We start from the raw sequence: 22188 nt of genomic DNA, 5'->3' as shown, positions 1-22188 counted from the left end.
AAGCTTTCCATCACTTCTTTCCCAATTCAAAGCGTACATTCCTTACATCAATCTACAGTGCACGTGAGATTATTACGTTGAACGCACTGTGCAGCCACGTTGCTGTGGATCCAAATTCAATTCCCAATTGAGGCATATGACCCATCCTTTGTCAACAATTCTTCTGCTTTACAAATGGAAGCTTCAAAGATGAAACAACAGCTTGGCAGGAACACTAAAATATGACTGCAGGCACAGTTGAGGCAGTTTTTAAAAATGAGGAATCATGTGGCAAAGCGTGGAAAGCTTTAATTTTTGCAATTCGTGGTATTGAAGTGCATTTGCTAAAGGCTGTACAATAACTTGAGGTGAAACAGGATATACCAAAGAGCATCGGAGGAGGTGAGCTAGAATTTAGCTGCAAAGATAATGAATTCAAGACACTGGAAGACGTTTTTAAATAAGAATTTTCAATCAATTCACAAATGACAGAGAAGTAGTGGAAGTCAACATAGATAGGGCAATCCATGGCTAAATGCAAGAAATGGTTGGATGCAAATGACACAAGCCTCCATAAATTAGTGTGAAATGTCTGCAAACAAAGACAAGTGAAGCCCAAAGGTAAAGAAAAGAATTTTTCTTTTTTTCTCTCCCTGCTATTAATTACTATAACTCCTTCACTTGTATAAGCTCTAGTTTACCCCTGCAGCTAAGCTGCTTAGGAGGAGTGAATTGGAATGGATTGAATCACTTATCGTCATGTGTATTTAATGTAAAAATACACTGAGCAGTGAGTACCTTTGCTGTACGTACACTGTGCCATTCACATTAACTTACAAGAAGAAAGATGACTTAAGAGAGTCCAACTTTCCTCTCCACTACTGCAGTCCCACTCTGGGCTTTCCAGCCCTCTCCATGCCTCTACAAGAGTCGCGTTCCAGGCACTCAGTGGATTGGGAATGTGATGTGCCAGTGACTGTACTGGTTGGGACAGCCTGAAAGGCATCCGTAGACTGAACTTGAGAATGACTTAGCAGCTGTGTGGCTGGGAATCTCTCTCAAAGGCTCAGGTATGAACCTGTCTGGAACTGGTGGCCGTGGAGGCATCATGCCTTTTGATGCTTAATTCATGTCCTTGCCACTGGTGATCTGTAACCATGTACGTTGTGGCCTTAACTCCCAAGGAGAGAACCGTTCCCACCAGTGCCAGATATTGTTGCAATAGATTTTCTCCCTTTGCCGGCCGAACTGCATTGGACCCAGACTTGGAATGGATTCGAGTTCCTCAGCATGAGAATGGGGTTGCTGTCGGGCCAGTGGAAGGGTTCCTATCTGTATCAGTCCAAAGCACAGCTCTAGCCTCCGCTGTCCAGAGACCCCTGTCAGGCAGAGCAAACAATAGTCAAAACTAAGTGCCATGACCTGTATTACTGAGCAGGCCATAATTGTAGAAGCCTTCCTGGTGAATATCTACACCATACCCTGTCCTTGCCTAGCCTTTCCATGCACTCCCTTTCGTGGGGTGCGCTCAGGAGCAGTAACAAGTGTGAACTCAACTTTAACCCCTTTTCCCACTGGTGCAGTTGACTCTTAACTGCTCTTTGGAATGGTCAAGAGATCCACGCCTGCTCATGGGAAATTGGGGATGGGGCCACAAATCTTGGACTTATTTGCATTTTCCATTGAATGAAAAGCACCTTACCGCTCTTAGAAGTGCTTCAAAATGTTTTGCATGCTCAGAGCTGCCTCCTGCAGACAACATGTTGACCAACACAACAATCACTTTCTGCACAGGAAGGTCCAATAAGTTATTCACTCCCAGCACAGCGCACACACAGCTTCAGTAAATGCACATCTTTCGTTTCTTTTTCCTAACTGCAGTTAGGAAGTGATTTTAAGGCCTGTCCTGAAGCTGCAGTATTCTGACACTGAGAAATTGCTCCCACTGAGCCATGTTTACTATCAGCATTCATCTGATTTGCAGGGATGTTTAATTTTCTCATTTAATTATTCAGAGTTTCAAGGGTGCAAACCACAGGAGTAAAATTCAGGGAAAATCTGATATCCATCTCTTTAGCTTTAGATGACAATCTCTCTCAACGTGAATGCATAGGTGTCGCTTTACATTAAAGCTGATTACTTGGGAAAACCTTTTCAGTAAAACTGAGCTCCCCATGGACATGCAAAACCAAATATTTGCAGAGGATCTGTGTACCCACCCATTTTATTGTTGGAGTATCATACTGTTTTGCAGCTCGAGGGAGATGAAATGGAAGGTGCTTTTGCCCTCCTGAAACATCAACGGGAAGACTCCTTATCCATATACCCTTCCCCAAGCTCCCTGTATTTCTTGGCCTCGGGAATCTCTGCCACAAACAAGACCACTTTCACCAGCCTGTTAATCACACACACACTGTGATTTGAACTTCATCATTTTCAAGGTGTGAGCCAGGTGCCTGTTTAACACCTCCACCTGGATTACATCCCCCATGGCACTTAATGGGGTGTAAGTAGGATATCTGCCCCGACCAAGCCTGAGTCCTGTTTAATGAACTAGGTTAAAGTCTTCCCTCACACCCACGTACAGTTCTTGTCACATTGAAAGCGCATGGAGCAGCACAGTGGCTAACACTGCTGTCTTGCAGCGCCGGGGACCAGGGTTCAATTCCAGCCTCGGGCGACTGTCTATATGGAGTCAGCACGTTCGCCCTGAGTCTGCGTGGATTTCCACTGGGTCCAAAAATGTGCAGCTTAGGTGGATTGGCCATGCTAAATTGCCTATGGTGTCCAGAGATGTATAGGTTACGTGGATTAGCCATGGGAAATGCAGGGTTTTAGGGTTGGGAGTTGAGTCAGTGTGAACATTTTGGGCCAAATGGCCTGTTTCCACACTGTATGAATTCTCTGATTTAGATTAGGCTCTGTTTATTCCTATAAACTGTACGTTACTCTCTGACTTGGCCCAGGGAGATGCATGGTCAGGAAGGAGAAAGTGAGTGAGCAATGTGTGCTGTTAGTGAGCTTCTGTTACTTAGCTTAGTGCATCTCTTAAATGGGTAGCTAACTGCATATAACTTCTGTCTGCCTCTAAGTAACCTGCTGAAAAGGGACCTGGGTGTTCTTGCTCATAACTCACTGAAAGGTACCATGGAGATGCAACAAACAATTAGAAAAACTGATGGAGTAAATCTAGTTGCAATTGAATAGGGCTTTGGTGAGACCACAAGTAGGTGTTGTGGATAGTTTTGGTCTCCATGCCGAATGTACTTTCCATACTAAGACTGTAATGAAGGTTTGCGACATTGATGCCTCAGATGGTGGGAATGCCCTGACAAGAGAGCCCTTGGTCTGGGAGATTGCTTTATGAGCAAAGGTTAGACAGTTTGGGACTCTAGTCACTGGAGTTTAGAAGAATGAGAAGTGATCTGGTTGAAAGATGTAGGATTCTTAAGGGGCTTGACAGGGTCAATGCTGACAGGCTGTTTCCCCTTGTGGGAGAGCCTGGGACAAGAGGGCACAGTCTCAGAGTAAAGGAGCACCAATTTGAGACTGACGTGATAGAGTGCTGAGAAACTCAGCAGGTCTCGCAGCATCTATGGAGAGAGAAAAACACCCGGTCTGATATGGAGGCTGGTTACTGGTGAATCTGTGGCAAGCGCTTGTTTTTCTTACTGCCTGCTGTGGTGCACCTTTTAAAGAAACACCTTTTAATTGCTGAAAATTCCCATGACCCCTGTGCCTTGTAATCCCAGTCTTTTGATTCAATCTAGCGCCATTGTTCCCATAGCCACCTCCAACAGCTGTGACTCTCACAGCTATCATCGAGGGACTTCCTAGGCCGCACTTTACATTTCAAATCAAACTCTGTCTTTGTGCACGCAGCTGCTTTGCGCAGCACAAGTGTCAATGCAACAGGCAATCTAAGAGGTGCTTTATCAAAGCCACAGGGTAAATCTGGTTTGATACCACACCACGCATTTGCTTCTTAGTCACTTCTGGTCTCCCTGCTATAGGAAAGATGTTGTTAAACTTGAAAGGGTTCCGAAAAGTTTTACCAGGCGTTGGAGCGCTTTGAGGCTGAATAAGCTGGGGCTATTTTCCCTGGAACGTCGGTGGCTGAGAGGTGACCTTTTATAGAGGTTTATAAAATCGTGAGGGGCATGCAGAGGGTAAATAGACAAGGCGTTTTTAGCGAGGCTAAGAGAGTCCAAAACTAGAGGGCATAGATTCAAGGTGAGGGGGAAATGATTAAAAGCGATGTAAGGGTAACATTTTCCATGTGGTGTGTGGTGCTTGTATTGAATCAACTACAGGGGAAGTGATGGAGATTGGTACAAATGCATCAAATGATATTTAAAAGGCACCCAGATGGGCATATGAACAGGAAGGGTTTATAGAGAAATGGGTTTAATGCAGGCAAATGGGACTAGATTTGTTGAGGATATCTGGCTGGCATGGACAGGTTGGACCAAAGGCTCTGTTTCCATACTGTACATCTTCATGACTCTATAACTAACTGATGGGTTTCTCTGGGTGCTCCTAAGCTGTTTTGTTTTCATATATTGTATGAACATAGAGCTAGGAGCAGGATTAGGCCATTCAGCCCCTCAAGCCTGCTCCACCATTCAATATGAGCATGGCTGGTCTTATCTCAGCCTCAACTCCCCTAACCTGCCCAGTCCCCTTAACCTTTCCATCCTGTTACCAATTAAAAGTCTGTCCATCTCCTTAAATTTATTCAGCGTCTCAGCATCTACTGCGCTCTGAGCTAGTGATTCACGAGCCTTTGAGAGAGAAGTAATTTCTTCTCACTGCAAGTTTTGTGCTGAAGTTTTTTCTTCACCCAGTTGATGTGAAGATGAAGCCACAGGATTTCATAAGGCTTTTTCTCAGCTTTATCCAGTGACTCCTGCAGGAAAAGCCTTCACTAGGTGGTGATACCAACCAGTGACAGTCCAGTTCGCTCCATCAGCAACCTCCTATCGATCTACTGAAGATGCCGCAGCTATTAAGACAAAATGGAATTGAGTCTTGGTTTTTCTTCTGTCCCTCTCAACAGACTCTGTCCCTTTTGTTTTAAATTTCCTGTATTATTTTTAACACTGCAAAGTTTGATATACCAGTACTCTCACTGTTGTAGCATCTTGTCATGTCGCTTGAACCTCTCAGAAAGGTTCACGTTGTTTCACATGCAGTAATTGGCACTCAGTTGCGGCAGTCATTACGAATAGCCCATGAAGGCTCATATCTGAGCTGCTGTTGGAAGCACTCAAGGGGGCAGTGGAAAACAGGTTTTTAACACCCATGGCAACAACAGATGTTACCAAACTCGGAACTTTCTAGAGGAGCATGTGGGTTTTGGAGGGTGATGGGGCAGGAGAAGGTTGTAGGGATGGGGAAGGGGCGAGAAGCTGGTAGAATTTGTTCTCGAGGGTGATTGTTTTTAAAATGGGCATGTTGCTGGACAGAGAGCCAGCGTCGTTGGTTGACGAGGCTTGGGCGAGTCAGGGTGCAAAGAGCAGAGTATTGGGTGAGTGGTAAGGAGGGGGTCAGCCCGCAGAACACTGGAGTCTAGAGCCCATGGGGGTGAAATTGGGTCTGGTTCGGTTCTGATGCCACTTGGGAATAGAGAGCGAAACTTTTAAAATGGATTCGTGTGGCCATCTCTTTGACTTGCGAGCCAAGACCTGGTTTGGCCCCAATGCCACTGCGGATGGTCTGGACAGTTACATGAAAGAACCTTAGGCAACAATTCCTGTGTCGAAGTTGTAACTTTGTGCGTATTGTATGTCTGTAATTGGCGACATCAGCAGGGACCTGGGTCCTTGGGTAAGTTTTCTGCGTTTTCCCCCACTGGTCTCGTGCACAGAGGATTTGAAAAGCTTTTCTCTCTGTTCCCAAATGCAGGGCAGCGCTGCCCGGTCTCCTGAATGGTACAGATTGAACAGCAGGGTTCAAAATGAAAATCCGGTGGAAACATGGAGGAGGAAAAGTTACAGTGAAGTGGGTGGTGGTGGCGGGGGTGGTGGGGGGGCCACTGGCTCACTCTTTGAAAGGGCCAGGAAAGATTCAGTAGGTCGAGTGGCCTCTTTCCTAACTGTACTAACTACTAGGCTGTACTAACGTGTGGGTTGATAGTGGCGGAGGTGGGAAGCTTACGTCAAGCCATTTTTTTGTTTTCAGGTTGAGACCCCTTGTTCAGATTTCCTCAGGCCCTTGCTTTCCTTTCCCAATCTCGCCCGTGGGGCCCCGCAGCCACCCCCTACCCTCCCCAGCCGACCGGGAATGGGTAGTCCGTGCTTTTGCCCAGCTGTCTGTTGTCTGGTACTGAGTTGTGTCTTTGGTCTGTTGACAGTGCTTCTCCGTGAGGAGGTCTCCCAGCTCCAGGAGGAGGTGCAGTGGTTGCGGCAGATGAAGGAAATGCTGACCAAGGAGCTGGAGGATTCGAATGTAGGGAAATCGGCCGAAATCCTGTCGGTGACTGAGCTGAAAGTGCAGCTTGCTCAGAAGGAGACGGAGCTGGCCCGAGCCAAAGAGGCCCTACAGGGTGAGTTAATAGCTTCGCTTTATATGCGCAACAGGTTTTCTTCCCAGCCGTGGAAAAGTAAAGAAATTAGGAATGCATTAGGCCCATTGGCCCGTCTCACTGATTCTATATGGTCATGGCTGATCATCTAACTCTGTTACTGCTACCTCCCCATACCCTCTGATTCCTTTAACCCTGTGAAGAGTCAGTGCAGCATTAGCTGATGGAGCTAGGTCAGAATGCCATTTACCCTTCCTGGACGATGTACGATACTGTCCAGTTGCTACACAAGCTGCCAGTTGGGCTGAGGTCCCCGTAAGGAGCAGATTATTTCGGAAGAGGATGTAACAGTATATGGGGTTCAGTGGTTAGCACTGCTGCCTCACAGCGCCAGGGATCCAGGTTCGATTCCACCCTCAGGCGATTATCTGCGTGCACTTTCTCCCTGTGTCTGCGTGGGTTTCCTCTGCGTGCTCCGGTTTCTTGCCGCAGTCTGAGCAAGGCTAGGTGGATTGGCCGTGTTAAAGTGCCCATATTGCCCAGGGATGTGCAGGCTAGGTGGATTAACCACGGGAAATGCAGGCTTACATGGATAGGGTGGGTCTGGTTGGGATGCCCTTCAGAGAGTGGGTGTGGACTCGATGCATCGAATGACCTGCTTGCACACTGAAGGGACCTTATGATTCAGTGAGTGTGCATAAGTGGGTGTTCAGTAAAGCTACGAGGTTGGCTGGGACACCTGTTGAGCATTGCTTTGAGTTTAAACTGAAAACGCAAATTTTGAGATGTGAAGAATATTGCATGGTGTTACTCTTCTGTGACAATAATTCTTCACAAATATGAGGGACAGGCAATAAAATGCTGACCAGTCAGTGATACCCATCTCCCATGAATAAATGAAAGAAAATGCCACCACTGAACAATTTGAAACCAGGAACTGTCCAAAAGAATATCCTTGTCACAGGGGGAGTTGGTAATTGTTTGATTGTTCAGCTCAAATAATTGTCTAGAGCTTCCCTGATCTAACGTTGACCTTTCTCTGTAAATTCAGTTAAGGGGAGGAAACAGAGGAGGGTGATTCTGATACTACTGAGTGATTGTAATTTTTACACCTCGAAGCACCTTAACCTCAGCCCAAACTCCAAGGCACTGATTTTGAAAGGAGTCAGTATTTACCTGTTGCAATTCTGGAACCTGGAGCTTACTTTGTGAAAGAGTGTGGTGAGAAGTACAGTCTGTGTGTGCTGCAATGACAGATTTTACCTGGGATTGTAAAATTAGAACAGCAACTCGACAATCCAAGTGGGAAAAATCAAACTGGAGTTGCGAGGTGGTGCATGAGAGTGTGTTTGTTTGCCTTTCAGTGTATTTTTATCTGCATGCCATTGTGTAAAAACATTGTATGGTTCAGCTGTAATGCTTCCCATGGTTGAATTTCATGACCAACCCCACAGCCTTAAGTTCTCATGTGAAAAGTGGCCATGATTTCTTTACTGATGGAACTATCCCTAGCCAGGCCTTCTGATGGGGGAAAAGTAGGGGGTGAAAATGGTAATTCTGTTGTAAACAGCTACGGAAGGTGGCACGTTTAGAAGATTGTTGCCAATTCTTTTTCATTTCTGCCTTTACGCTGTCTGTACCAGGCAAAAACTCGATATTTTAGCAAACACTTGCAGGAGGATTGAGGGCAGCGGGAGAATGACTCGGTACTTCAAAAAGCTGCCTGCTGCTTTAATCCCTGATGATGTCTCGTAAAGAGCACCTATCAACCTCCTCACTTTCCCTTTTTGTGCAAAGAGAAAGGGTTCACAGGAGCCTTTTTAAAGCAAAGCAATCCAGTTTGATGGTATTTGTCACTTCCAGGAGACATTCTTGGGATAGTTGGGTCACTGCGCAGGTTCGGTCTGTGAATTTAATGAGGAGCTGAATTTTTCTAAAATGTTTGAGCTGTTTACAGTACTGAGCTGTTGTCTACCAAAATTTGATTGTTCGGTTGAAAGGCCAAGGAGCAAAGTCAGCAGTGTTGGAACTCTGCAAGTTCTTATCAGGACTGAGCTGTGAGCCGAACAGCCACCTCGTGTGAGAGCTGGGCAACAAGTTGGGTTGCAGTCTCTGTTTCAACTGATGCACATGAACTTCAGGGTGGCTTGCAGAAGTGATTTTTTTTCTTGTCTGAGTTGGACAACAGGAAGAGAAATCTGCTAGTTTCCTGTTCCACTCACACTCGCATGAGAAAAGAAATACAAGCATTGACTAAGGGCATATTCTGGCTTGGCAGGGGGACAGACGCCATTCAGCCCATTGAATCTGCCTCAGCCCACCCAGACCCAGCCCTCCCCACCCTAGCCCTGTAACCCTGCATTTCCCCACGGCTAATTCACCTAACTTGCACATCTTTGCACCAGGGGAGGAAACCCACACAGACACGGGGAGAATGTACAAACTCCACACAGACAGTCGCCTGAGACTGGAATCGTACCTGTGTCCCCGGCACTGAGAGGCAGCAGTGCTAACCACTGAGCCACTGTGCCGTCTGCAATTCTGATTTTGTTACAGTCAGACTCTCACCAAGGTTAGACTGACCCTCATGGTCCAGGCTCACATGAAATGAATGTCCCTGGAAAGTGGTTCAAAGTCACAGTGTAAAAACACAGCAAGATTCACTGCTTTCAAGAACAAAGAGAGCATGGTTAAAAGCCAATTATTTTACTTTGTCTTTATGGCAATAAAACAGCACAAGGTGCATCCCAGGGACATGATAAAGCAGAACATGACAGTGAGTGACATTAGAACATATTAGATCATAAGTTATATGACCAGTGGTCTGGTCAACAGCCAGGTTGTGAGGTGTTCCTTAAAGATTAACAGTCAGAAAGAGAGGTGGAGGGAGGGTATTGTAGAGATGACTGAAAGGATGGCCACAAGTGAGGGAGGGACTAAAATCGAAGCTATGCAAAACCAGAATTAGAGGGATGTAGCTCTGTCAGAGGGGTGTGTAGCCACCTGTTTGGGGTGCGTCGCCTCATTCCTCCTCCAAGCTGCGGCCACTGATTCAGGTACAGCCGCAGGAGTCTACCGGAGCTTCAGGATATGCTGCTGTTTTGCAATAGTAGCAAAGGATTCCTTCACTGGCCTGCAGAGTGGCCCATCCACACTCTACCATGGAGTGACAGTAAGTCAAGACCCCCAGGCACATTCGCCCTCTCCTTCTGGAAGCCTAGCGTTGCACATGATCAATGTGAGATGGTACAAGCAAGTTAAGCCCATGTAACTGCGCAGCAATTTTGTTTATTAAATATAAGTAGCCACCCATCCTTGGAGTAAGTTATTGGGCTGTGTCATTTTTACCTGTTCTTCCTCATTCTTTCTCTGAGTGTTCCCTGTATTTTATGCCATCCAGCTAATGATCCTCTCCAACTGAAGGCAATGCCATACACTGAGTACACTGGCTCTGCCTCACCAGTCATTCTTCCAGTGCAAGTCCTCAGTGTGCAGCACTCGGATCCATCCAGATCCTGCCCTTCTGAAACACAGCCTGTATAGCAGAGGTCAGTTGATGATCAATGGGACTGGCAAGCCTGGCTGCTTTCTTCCTTCTGCCCAACCTTGGCTTAGAACAAGGGCACTGAGGCCAAATGGGTCTTTCCAGAGGAGATCAGTCACGTGGGTGCAGTTTGGGAGTTGAGCTGGTCCTGGTGTTGGTCAGGGCCCATCAATCCCTCAAGGAGTTGCCAAGGTCACTTCCCCGCAGTAGGGGAGTCCAAAATCAGAGGGCATTGGTTTAATGTGAGAGGGGAATGATTTAAAAGGGACCTGGGCGGGGAGGGGGCAACTTTTCACATTGAGGGTGGTGCGAGTATGGAATGAGCTGCCAGAGGAAGTGGTGAAGGCCGGTACAATTACAACATTTAAAAGCCATCTGGATGGGTACATGAATAGGAAGGGTTAGAAGTACATGGGCTAAATGCTGGCAAACAGCGCGAGCTTGGATTGGGATGTCTGGTTGGCTCAGAATAGTTGGACTGAAGGGTAAGTTTCCATGCTATGTGACTCTAGAACTCTATAAGTGTCATTGCTAAAGGCGGAAGGGAACGTTTGCCAATGTGAAACTCTGTTTTCATTTCCTGATGATCAGTACCCTGTATCACAGTGAGAAGAGATCTAGGATCATTTGTGATATCTTCTAGTGATGTTTTGGGATTGGCCAACACACCTTAGTAGACTTCCAGCCTCGAAATCCAGGACCCTGAGCCAAATTAACACCCGTAACTACAGTAATTAATCCACATCGAACTTGTTTTTTCAATATAATTGGTGCTATTTCAATTCCTTCCTGCAATTCATTTGAGAAAAGGCAATGACTAATGTAAGCGGAGTGAAAAAAAAGCACCACAACTGATGATGCCAACTGTAGAGCCATGAAGTCTCCCATTCTGTGTGCAACAGTGGAATATATTGTCAAGACTACATTTTGAAGTGCAGGTACTTTCTAATCGACCTGTTCAGTGATGTTGTTAAATCCCACCTGCTCCAGAGGTGTGTAATCTCAAGCCTCCTGACTCAGAGGTAGAGACACTACATTGCTCCGTAAGACCCTCATTTTGAGGTTTATTGTTACCCCGATCACCAAATCACCTTTCATTTTTCAATCCATTGAGCCCCACCAGTCAATCACCTGTGTTCCCCAATTGATTAATTCACATGCAAAGCCTGTTGAGGATAATGCAGACTGTAAAAGTTGACATTTTGAGATTTAACAATCAAGCAGTAACTATTTCCTGTGTTTTCAGAAGGAGTTTTTTTAACTCATTAATGGAATGAGGGTATCGCTGGCTAGACAGCATTTATTGTCCACCCCTAATTGCCCAGAGTCACATGTAGACCAGACCAGGTAAAGATGGCAGTTTCTCTCCCTAAAGGACATTAGTGAACCAGAGGGGTTTTCTCCCCAACAATCAGCAACAGATTCACAGCCAGTATTAGATTCTTAATTCTAGATATTTTATTGAATTCAAATTCCACCATCTGTCATGGCAGGATTCGAACCCAGGTCCTCAGAACATTATCTGGGCCTCTGGCTTAACAGTCCAGCGATAATACCACTGGGCCATTGCCTCCCCTAATGGAGTGGGGCTTGGGTATTCTAAGCTGATCAACGTTGTGATTACCTTCTTTCAGGAAGCGAGGAATGAGGTGGGCAGTGTTTGATTCCATGATGTGGTGTACCATAACTTTCAATAGGCTCTAGCAAAAGTTCCATATGAAAGGCTTTTGGTTAAATGCCGAGTGGGTGGCGATTCACTGAGAGTGAGAAAGATTTAGAAACTGGCTGAGTGATGGTGGCACTGAGGTGCAAGCAAGTACTGAGAGTTTGTGTGCATGGGAGGTGTGTTGACGGCCAGGAATTATTATCCAACCTGGTTTAATTTAGCCCATTTATCTAAATCAGAGAAATTCGAAGCACATTAGCAAAAATTGTAGATGATGCCAAACTAAGAGCAATGGTGAATTCAGAGGTTGCAGCACAGAAACGGCAGTGGTTTATGTTAAAATATGTCGTCAATTAGAGCAGTAGAGGTTGAAGGTAGAATGCAGTCAGGTGTAAAATATTGCATGCAATGAAAAAAATAAACAATGTGCATAATCCAGGATTCGAGCAATCCCTCTGGACCTGTCACTTGACATTTCCAATCATTACAGAGCAACAACCAGCAAAACCAAACGATTGTTGAACCACATTGATAGTACAGAAGAATGCAAGCCAGAGAGGAAGCAAACAATCTGTATAGGACCTTGGATCAAATGGCAGGTTGCATATTGTGACCATTTTGAGGAACCATAGTTAATCTAGACACTTGTGAACTGCAGCAAAAGAGCCATGGGGCTGATTTCCAGTGTCAAAGGTTTGAATTTATGAGGAAAGACTGGGGAAACTTGTGCTTTTTAATCTCGGAAGGGGTGCATGGGAAAGGAGATCTCTGCAGTCATGTCATGTAGTTAAAGAAATTGAAAGGATAAAAGTGGAATTTTTTTTTCAAATCGAATTTCAATAGTAAACAGAACATGCTCCACGAAATGAAGAGTGAATTCAAGACCAGTCAAGAAACTTCTGTTGAGGTGAAAGCAGGTGATTTTTGACTTTGTGTAATGACGTACCAATGAGCATGAAAATCAAGGCAGATTGTCAGTATTTTTTCCCCTATTCTGCACAGCTGACCAAAGACAAGCTTACTCCTAAAAGGTGACCAATGTGTGGAATAGATTCCAAGGACAACACCAGAAGCCAAATCTCATTTGAGAAACTTTTGGCTGTATCACTGGGGGATATTTGAGGGTGGTTGGATTCAGATGGGCTGAATGGCCTGCCTTGTCCATCGTTATCCGGTGATGGTATGCGTGTGACTGGAGTGTCTTTTTAAATTACAGGCTTCCTTTTGTAACTAGACCCTGTGGCCTTTTTTGCCCACTGGCCAGTTCGGCAATGATGCCAGTCAGTATGGCATTGGCATTGGACACCATTGGATTGGAGAGGTTACAAATCCAACGCCCATTGCTGATCATACCCAATATCACCATAAAACCCTCGCTTCTGGAACATAGGTATTGATGCTATGCCTCAGCTGCGATGCGGTATGACTTCATAGGATCACGGAATGTTTCCTAGTGCAGAAACAGGCCATTTGGTCCATCAAATTATTGCAATTTTCTTCACAACCATTCTCCTGTTCATTCCACACAGTTGCTAAACAAAGACAAACAATCAACAATTGTACTCCTTTTTTTTTAAACAAAGAATGATTGGTGGTTTGGAAAAGGAATCTAGAGATTCCCAGCACCATTCTCCTAACCTCCATGTTCAAACCCTTTTCTCTCACGTTAAATATTTGTCTTGTGTAACCACCTCACCTACCACTTGAAGCTATCTGAGTTGAACTTACAAGAACCTGATATAACCCTGGGGTTAGGGGTTGGTTTGCTCACTTGGCTAGATGGCTTGTGTGTAGTTCAGAATAAGACTAGCAACACATTTCCAAGGCTGAATGAGGCTTCTCCTTCTCCTGTGGACTATGGATGACAAGGTAGATAACTACTAACAAATAATGCCAAAGAAAACCACTCGGGATGAAGTATCAGTAAACAACAAGGCAAGGGCCTGCCTTTGAGTAGGCCGTGATTGGAATCCGATCCTGATCTTCTGGAGATTCCCATTGGGAAGCTGACTGTTAACATTAATGGACTGCAGAGAGAAAATAAGCAGCAAAGCAAGCCCTATAGACTCCTGTAAACCTGAGTGACAGCTGGGAAAAGAGCTTCTTCACATCTCCCCATTGTTTTTCAACTCTGGCCAGAAAGCCCTGACTGAGATCAATGATACAGCATTCACTGAGGTGATTAATGGAAGCCATTCATTGCACAAATCAATCCACAGAATGGGAGCGCAGACTGTATCGAGGGTAATATCAGGAAGTAAATAAACTCTGTGGTTCAACATTTCCTTTTATGAATATGCAGCGGTGAGGCTGTGAGCGGAGGGATCAAGATGAGGAGAGATGACGTACCATCCCCGTCTGTTGCATCACATTGTTCAAACACATCTTTCTTTGCTTGCCTCCTGTTCTTGTCGCTGTGAATTATATCAGACAAAGGGACTTGGAATGTTTTCCATGCTACTCCTGAATAATTTGTCTCTGAGATGAACCCACTATTTGGGAATGTAATTAGCTACTTCATTATTCTGTCTTCACCTGCTTCAAGTTCATTTCCATTCGTCGTCTTCAACAACAGATTCAGAAAGCCTGTGATCATTTTCTTACTTCAAAGCTCTAAGCCCAATTCTGTGTCCACACCATTCTGCTGAGTATAATCATACAATCCCTGTAGTGTGGAAGCAAACCATTTGGCCCGTCGACTCTGCACTGACCCTTGGAAGAGCTTCCCACCTGGACCCACCCTATCCTCGTAACACTGCATTTCCAATGGCTAATCCACCTAGCCTGCATGCCCCTGAACACTACAGGCAATTTAGCACAGCCACTCCACCTAGCCTGCGTGTCTTTGGACTGTGGGATGAAACCGGCGCCCCGGAGGAAACCCACGCAGACATGGGGAGAATGTGCAAACTCCACACAGACAGTTGCCCAAAGATGGGATCAAGCCTGGATCCCAGCTGCTGTGAGGCAGCAGTGCTAACCACTAAGCCACCATGCCGCCCCTTCTATGCACTTTTCATCTACTGAGGTTAGTGAATGGTGAGGCTTATAGACTCTTCTCAAACAGCTGATGGCAGATCAGGGATGAGTCGCTGTTTCTCATTTCCTTGCTACCTCTCCTATCTCCTGTTTCATTTCTGCTCTACTACACCATATGCTGGCCGAAGAGAGGCTTTGTTTGCACGTTGTCTCGTCTGGGGACATTATTTGGATTATTCTAACGTGGGGAGAGCCATTAAACCGGAAGCTAATTGTAGCCCTCTCTCCTTACCACTTGTACAGTTATTAGCTGGAGGCAATGGATAGCAGCCAGGAGCTCAGGCTGAGTTATTTCACCTCCTTGTCCAAGATTTCTGAATTGCCAGCACAGCTCCAAACAGGCTTAAGAAGACAGCCTCACTTTGCCTCCATTCACCAGCCCCTTGGTTTCGTTCTGCTGAAGAACACTTGAGGCCAAGGGCTCTGTGAGAAACTGAAAATAAGTCCTTGTAACCTGCTCTGAATCTGAAGGACGTGCGGAGTAAATGATTACTCTGGAACTATTTAAAACGCAGCAGCATTTACCACTTTGACTTCTGATTGTGTGGTATCCATAGCAACTTGCAGGAGGATTGCACTGTCTCAACAATGGAGCAAGACTCTGTGTTCTGTAGTTATAATCACTCCAAGCTCATAATGTAAAAGGGACTGCTGCATTTTGTCAGCGACTGGTATGTGCAAATCTGTAAAAACAAGCAAAGAGTAGAGTTGTGTTCGTGTCGGCTAACCTTAACTGTACCTTACTTCACTGAGATGGGGGTATCCAAGCTCTTCTTGCATTGCAGCCCTGATAGAAAGGTGTGCATTTGTATGGCACCTTTTCATGTCACAAAGCACTTTTGAGCCAGCATGATATCTTTTTGTAGTACTGTATAATGTGGCGGTGTTGAAAACATGACACTCAGTGTCCGGATTTTACAATTCCACAACCAGGTAATGTGACGCTGACAAAGCAATAAGATCAGGATTCCAGGAAGAGAATGTCTGCTCTTTTTGGAATAGTATCATGGAATGCTCTCCTTTCAGGAGGATTGCACCTCTGACAGTGCAACATTCCCTCAGCCCAGCAGTTATGCATCAGCCGACTGTATGTTTTCAAGCTGCTGGAGTGGAATTCAAGTTTCTGACTTGGAGGGAGCAGTGCTGTCGTAGAGCCAGAACACAGATTGATTTCAATAACAGCAGCACCTGCACTGACAGGACTGAAAGCGACGTAGTGTTCAGCAGCTGTTATGAAAGATGGGATATGTGCAGTCCATGGCCACTGGGAGGAATAAATGTGAACTTGAGCTGAGCCCTGATGTGTCTGTTTGTCAACAACCTGTGTTCTTAAATCAAGTCTTATTCAGATTCCCGTTTGAGACCAGATTACGGCATTTGCATTCCCATCCAATTCAGTCATTCTGCCTGTGTGCTTTAATGACTGCACTTGTTTCTCAGTCACTTGCTGTTGCACCAGTTCTGCACAGCTGCAGCAATGCCGCAGTTGGAATCATCCTGGCACGCTGGTTAGGTGTGTGTCTTTTACTGAAAGAGCACCATTTGGTTACAAGTATCTTCATGTGAGACTACACACAAAACACCACAGCTTAGTTAAAATTACAGCAGGGCTTTAAAATACAAAACCTTTTCAGTTAAATGACTCAGCCTGCCAAATGTGTGACATGCGTTAAATTTCCCTTTTATTGAATTTACTGTAAAAGAAATCAAGAGGAGCTGCCAGGAATTTTCCCCTCTTGTTACTTAGCCTCAGGTGGGAATGCCACTTGCATTTATTGCCCATTTCGGTGACTAACTCTGAATACATCAGAGGATTCATCACATGACCTGCCTCCAGTTGCCCTCCTGGAATCAAACAGTCACATTTTCCTCCTCGATTATACTGAAAGCGTTGGAAGGAGCAGAGAGCATTTTGATTTTAATCCCCTTTTTATTCTCAGCTGTGCCGAGGACACTCATTGCTAACTCCTGGACTCTTCAAGACCAGTGTTCCCTCTAATTTTGGTTTTTTCTTGCCCGCCTGGGTTGTTGGGATGATATGACGTAAGGTCACAGCCCCTTTTTTTTAAGTGTTTTTCTGCAGTCCCCCCCTCCACAGGTCAGATTAGAGGGGCTGATTTGTGAGACGCCTTCTGGGCTGAAGCTGTGCAGTCCGTGAGGAGTATTTTCCAGGACAATCCTGGAGGGTTGGTAATGCCGAGCTATGTCCTGTTTGTCCGATTACTTGTGCACAAAGCACTTCATGATGTTTTCTTACACTAAAGACATTTTCTCACCTGTGGGCTTTCCTGAGAGCAGTTCTTGTATCTTTCCCGTAGCCCATGTGGCAGTGGTATTTCAGGGATAGTATTAGGCTGGCGTTTTGTAACATTAAGGGAAACAGGACATAGGACGGAAACCTTTGCAAAATGTTATGAAGGTGTAGGACCATCTCAACAGTCCTGAGGAGAGTGGGAAGCATATTAATTGTTCAAAATAATTGCTTTCCCCACAGTGGGAAAAGAAAGAGTAGTGGAAATATGTCAACTTCCGCTGTTTCCTTGATATATTTGGGGAAGAGAAAAAGGCATTTGGCATGTTTGCCTTGATTGGTCAGTGCACTGAGTCCAGAGGCTGGGAGGTGATGTTGCAGCTGTATGCAACATTGGTTAGGCCACTTCTGGAATATTGCATTCAATCCTGGTCTCCCTGCCTTGGAAGGGATGGTCTGAAACCTGAAAGAGTTCAGGATGCTGCCAGGGTTGGAGGGTTTGAGCTATAGGGAGAGGCTGAATAGGCTGGGGCTATTTTCCCTGGAGGCTGAGGGACACCCTTATAGAGGTTTATAAAATCATGAGGGGCATAGATAGGATGAGGAGAGCCCAAAACTAGAGAGCATAGGTTTGAGGTGTGAGGGGAAAGATTTAAAAGGGACCGAGGGACATCGTTTTCATGCAGAGGGTGGGACATGTATGGAAATGAGCTGCCAGGGGAAGTGGTGGAGGCTGGTGGAAATGCAATATTTAAAGACCTCTGCCCTGACATCCCCTCCCCCCAACAAAAAAACAAAGACAGATGTCCCTTGTCCTCACATATCACCCCACTAACCTCCATGTCCAATGTACCATTCGCCACCACCTGCAACCTGACCCCACAACCAAAGAGATATTTCCCTCCCCACCCCTATCTGCCTTTTGTAGGGACCGGTCTCTCTGCGACTCCTTCGTCCGGCCCACACTCCCCACTAGCCCCACTACCCGTGGCACCTTTCCCTGTCAGCACAGGAAGTGCTACACCTGCCCCTACACCTCCCCTCCATTCAAGGCACCGAACACACATCCCACATCAGACAGAGAGGTTCACCTGCACATCCATCAGTGTGGCCTGTTGTATCTGCTGCTCCCGATGTGGCCTCTTTTACATCAGTGAGACCAAGCGGAGGCTAGGAGACCACTTTGTACAGCACCTGCACTCTGTTCATGACAAACCACAACACCTTCCAGTCGCAAACCACTTTCACACCCCCTCCCATTCCCTGGGTGACATGTCCATCCTGGGCCTCCTCCTGTGTCACAATGACATCACCCAGGAACTGGAGGAGCAGCACCTGATATTCCACCTTGGGATCCTGCAACCCAATGGTCTCAATGTGGACTTTACCAGTTTCAAGATCTCCCCACCCCCAGCCTCATCCCATGGCCAACCCTCCCTCTCATCCTTCTCCCCTCGCCCTCGCCTCCTTGATCTGACACATCCTGTCCATCATCTCTCCCACTCGTCCAGTCCTCCCCCCTTCTGACCACTCCCCCCTACCTGAACTCCCTTCCCCCTCCCCCATTTCTGAAGCAGAGTCCTGACCCGAAATGTCAACTTTCCTGCTCCTCCGGTGTTGGCTGGCCTGCTGTGTTCATCCAGCTCCTCACTGTGTTGTCTGACTCCAGCATCTGCAGTCTGACTGTCCCACTTAAAAGGCATCTCATACATGAGTAGGAAGGTTTTAAAGGGATATGGGCCAAATGCTGGCAAACGGGACTGGATTAATTTAGAATACCTGGTCAGCACAGGCGAGTTGGACCAAAGAGTCTGTTTCTGTTCTGCACATCTCTATGACTGTGACTCTAAATTCCATCTGCACCTCCTTGGCCCATTGGCCTATCTACGTGAGGTCCCTTTGTATTCTGAGATAACCTCTTTCGCTGTCCAATTTTGATGGTGTAGGGGGGGAATTTATGAGAAGAGGCTATGACTCTAAGAGCTGTCACTTTGTAACTGTATAGAAAGGAACTGCCTTAGAAATGCCCAAGCTGAGGGAGCCACGTGGGTACGTTTGAATAGAGCCGCTTCCACGGACCTTGTTAACTGCTGTTACACAGAGTGATCTGGCCGGAGGGTCTTTGTGCAGATTAGGAGATTGTGTTTTTAAAAAGACGGTATGTGAAACCAGATTGAAAAGGTCCTACATGTTTGCCTTATGAAATAATATTTTAATCGTAAAGGACCAATCGCGTTGTAGCAGATGGTGGCCACCTGGTCTGTCTGACAACTTTTCCAGTGACCGCATTTTAAACAGAGCTCGACCCTTAAATGAGGCATTTACAGCCTGGAAAACATCGAGAGGGGAAAGCTCTTGTTTCATGGTTATGGTTTACCATGTAACGATTTTACTTCAATGTCATTGGCGAGATGTGACCTCTACAGTTCAAATCAGTAACACTGCTAACATGAAATGAAATGAACCAGTATCCTGATTATCTTGTCTGATTAATTCTTTATCCACTTTCTAATTTGGTTTGATCAATGGAGTATATAATTACCAGGCCACTCTCCAACCACCGTACAGTCCATTTAATGATTCAACCCCCACAGCTGTACTTGTGCTCTGTTAAGGACACCAAATATCTATAATTGGATCTGGTAGAAAGGATGCATAATTAGTTGAGACTCTCGCACATGACACACTCACACCCCTGCAGAGCCCAATATTCCTATTGATCCGAGTCCAGCAAATGAACTGGAGCCAGGTTTGCCCCTGTTTATTTGAGTTTAAGATAACCCACTTTCAACCTACTCGGGGACAAGTGCTGTTTATTTTTAAAGCAACTTAACGCGCATTTTTCTTTTTGGCCTTGCATCTTTGCTGCTCTTATCTAGAAGCCAGCTCTCACTGCAATGTGAACATGTTTGTTGGGTCTTACAGTAGTCATCACCGAGCTATTTGTTTGTGGTGGGCATCACCGTAGAGGCCAGAGCAATTCAGCCTTGCATTGTTGTGTTTTTTTTTCTGTGTATCGGCAACGACAGGGTTTATTTAATATTGTCTTCAATTCAGGAGTAGTATGTAGGTTTCACAAAGAAAAGCAGCATTTATGTAGCGCCTCTTGTAGCCACTGAGTGTATGAAAGTGCTTTACAGCCACCTAAAGCAATTCTTTCACCGCTCCTCTGAGGCAACCCACTGCTGGCACGCACTGGAACCAAGAACATGTGCGTGTCAAGTTAAAGAAATCTGATCAAAAAGGTGAGGGTATGCAGATCAGCAAGTAGAGAAACACAGCAATCCCAAAATATCAGGTTTTGGGCAGCTGAAGGAAGCCCTGCTGTTTGTGGGACAAAGGGCTCCAAATGGAGCACCTTTTTGTTTTGGGGGAATGCAGAGTTTAGTAGGTAATGTTGTTTAGGGAGGAAGCGGTTAGAGATGTGGAGAGATGAGACCATAATAGAACGTAAACGTGAGAGATTAAAATTAGCGACATTGCATTGGCAGCCCCTGTATCCCCGGTCAGTGTGACAGGCTGGTTGGTGGGGGTTAGGACGATTTAGAATGAGCAGGTGTTTATTGTGGGCGGAGGAGGGGGAGCTGGCCAAGGGAGCAGAGGGAATAGCTGAGCCTGTCAGTGGAAACAGCAGGGATTCCCTATGGAGCTTTAGGCTGGCGGGGGGGGTCAAAGATGATTTTAATCTTTCTGACATTCTACTGAAGGGAACTATGGCTGTTTTGAGACTGGATGTGCAGAGAAGGAACACTGGGGCGTGGTCAGTCTGCATGTGGAAGCTGATCACATGGTCATGCTGTGTATTCCTTTGGAACAGCTTGTAGCTGAAGCTGATGAGGGGACTAAGTGCAGATTCCTGGGTTGGCCAGGAGCGTGGTCTCTGGGCACGCTACAACAGAAAGAACAGCCTTCTTGGATGTTCTCTGGCCATGAGTGGAACATAGAACATAGTACAGCAGAGTACAGGCCCTTCGGCCCATGATGTTGTGCTGACCTATTATCCTATCTAAGATCAAACTACCCCGCGTACCCCTACATCTTACTTTCATCCATGTGCCTATCTAAGACTCGCTTAAATGTCCCTGAAGTATCTGACTCCGCTACGACTGCCAGCAGTGCATTCCACATGCCCACCACTCTCTGTGTGAAGAACCTACCTCTGACATCTCCCGTACACCTTCCTCCAATCACCTTAAAATTATGTCCCCCTCGTAATTGTCATTTCTGCCCTGGGAAAAAGCCTCTGGCTATCCACTCTATCTACGCCTCTCATCGTCTTGTAAACCTCTGTGAATTGAGTGGAACAAAGTGAGACCAACCCCAAAGCCTTAGACAATCGAGGAAGTGACATGAGAGGAGGATAGTGATGTCAAAGGATGGCGAGTTCAATATAAAGTGGAGGGTTTTTTTTTTAACCAATATACTGGCAAACACAGAGGATGGTAATGATGAATTTTACAGATGCTGAATTGGAGAACTTTGGAAAATGAGCAGGTGGGAGAATGCTGAGCATTTTGGGATAACAAGATTGCAATTGGAAAAGGGAATCTGCCCAAACAGAGATTGCAACAGATTGACAATCAAGCTCATTTCCCCGACATAGATTGCATTTATTCAAATGACTTTACAGTCCCAAGCCTGCAATTGCACTAAAAGCTTAAATCCGATTATAGATGGAGCTAAACCCAGCTACACACAGGGCAATTTGTACAAATTTCAGTTTTTGGAAAATGAGATGCACTAGATCGGACTAATCATCTTTCATGAGTAATTTAATCTGCATCACCAATTACTTGAGGAACATCTGTGACTAATAATCAGCAATTCTCACATTATACTAGCTCCAAGGGTCCCTGTGGCACAGTGGTAGAATCACTACTTCTTGGCCAGGAGGTCCAAGTACAGGTCGCACGGACTTCAGCTGTGTCTCAACAGGTTGATCAGAAATGTCCCTAAAAGCAACATTCTGCCAATGTTTAGGCTCCACACCAGTGAAGACAGGTACATTCAGGCTGACAGTTCTTGTGCAGTGGTATTGTCTCTATCTCTGAGTCAGGAGGCACAAGCCTGTGTCCCACCGACTCCACCGGTGTGTCAGAGCGTCTCTGAACAGATTGCTTAGTAAATATTCGATGTTACAAAAGGTGGACGTGACACAGACTTTTAAGTAAATGCGATTTGTC

General features: G+C 45.8%; 1 protein-coding gene across 6 annotated transcripts in view; it reads left to right on the top strand.

Annotated features, from left to right (window-relative positions):
* The window catches only part of LOC125466570 (kazrin-like), a 607575-nt gene that overhangs the window by 382350 nt on the left and 203037 nt on the right, over positions 1-22188 (top strand). For all 6 annotated transcript variants that reach the window (XM_048561207.2, XM_048561206.2, XM_048561210.2 and 3 more), the window contains one exon: positions 6335-6526. In XM_048561207.2, the coding sequence (XP_048417164.1) occupies positions 6335-6526 (192 nt within the window). The remainder of the gene's footprint in view (positions 1-6334; positions 6527-22188) is intronic.

This window comes from Stegostoma tigrinum, chromosome 28 (assembly GCF_030684315.1).
Source record: "Stegostoma tigrinum isolate sSteTig4 chromosome 28, sSteTig4.hap1, whole genome shotgun sequence".
NCBI classification, from domain to species: domain Eukaryota; kingdom Metazoa; phylum Chordata; class Chondrichthyes; order Orectolobiformes; family Stegostomatidae; genus Stegostoma; species Stegostoma tigrinum.
This window is presented reverse-complemented; position numbering and strand designations above follow the sequence as displayed.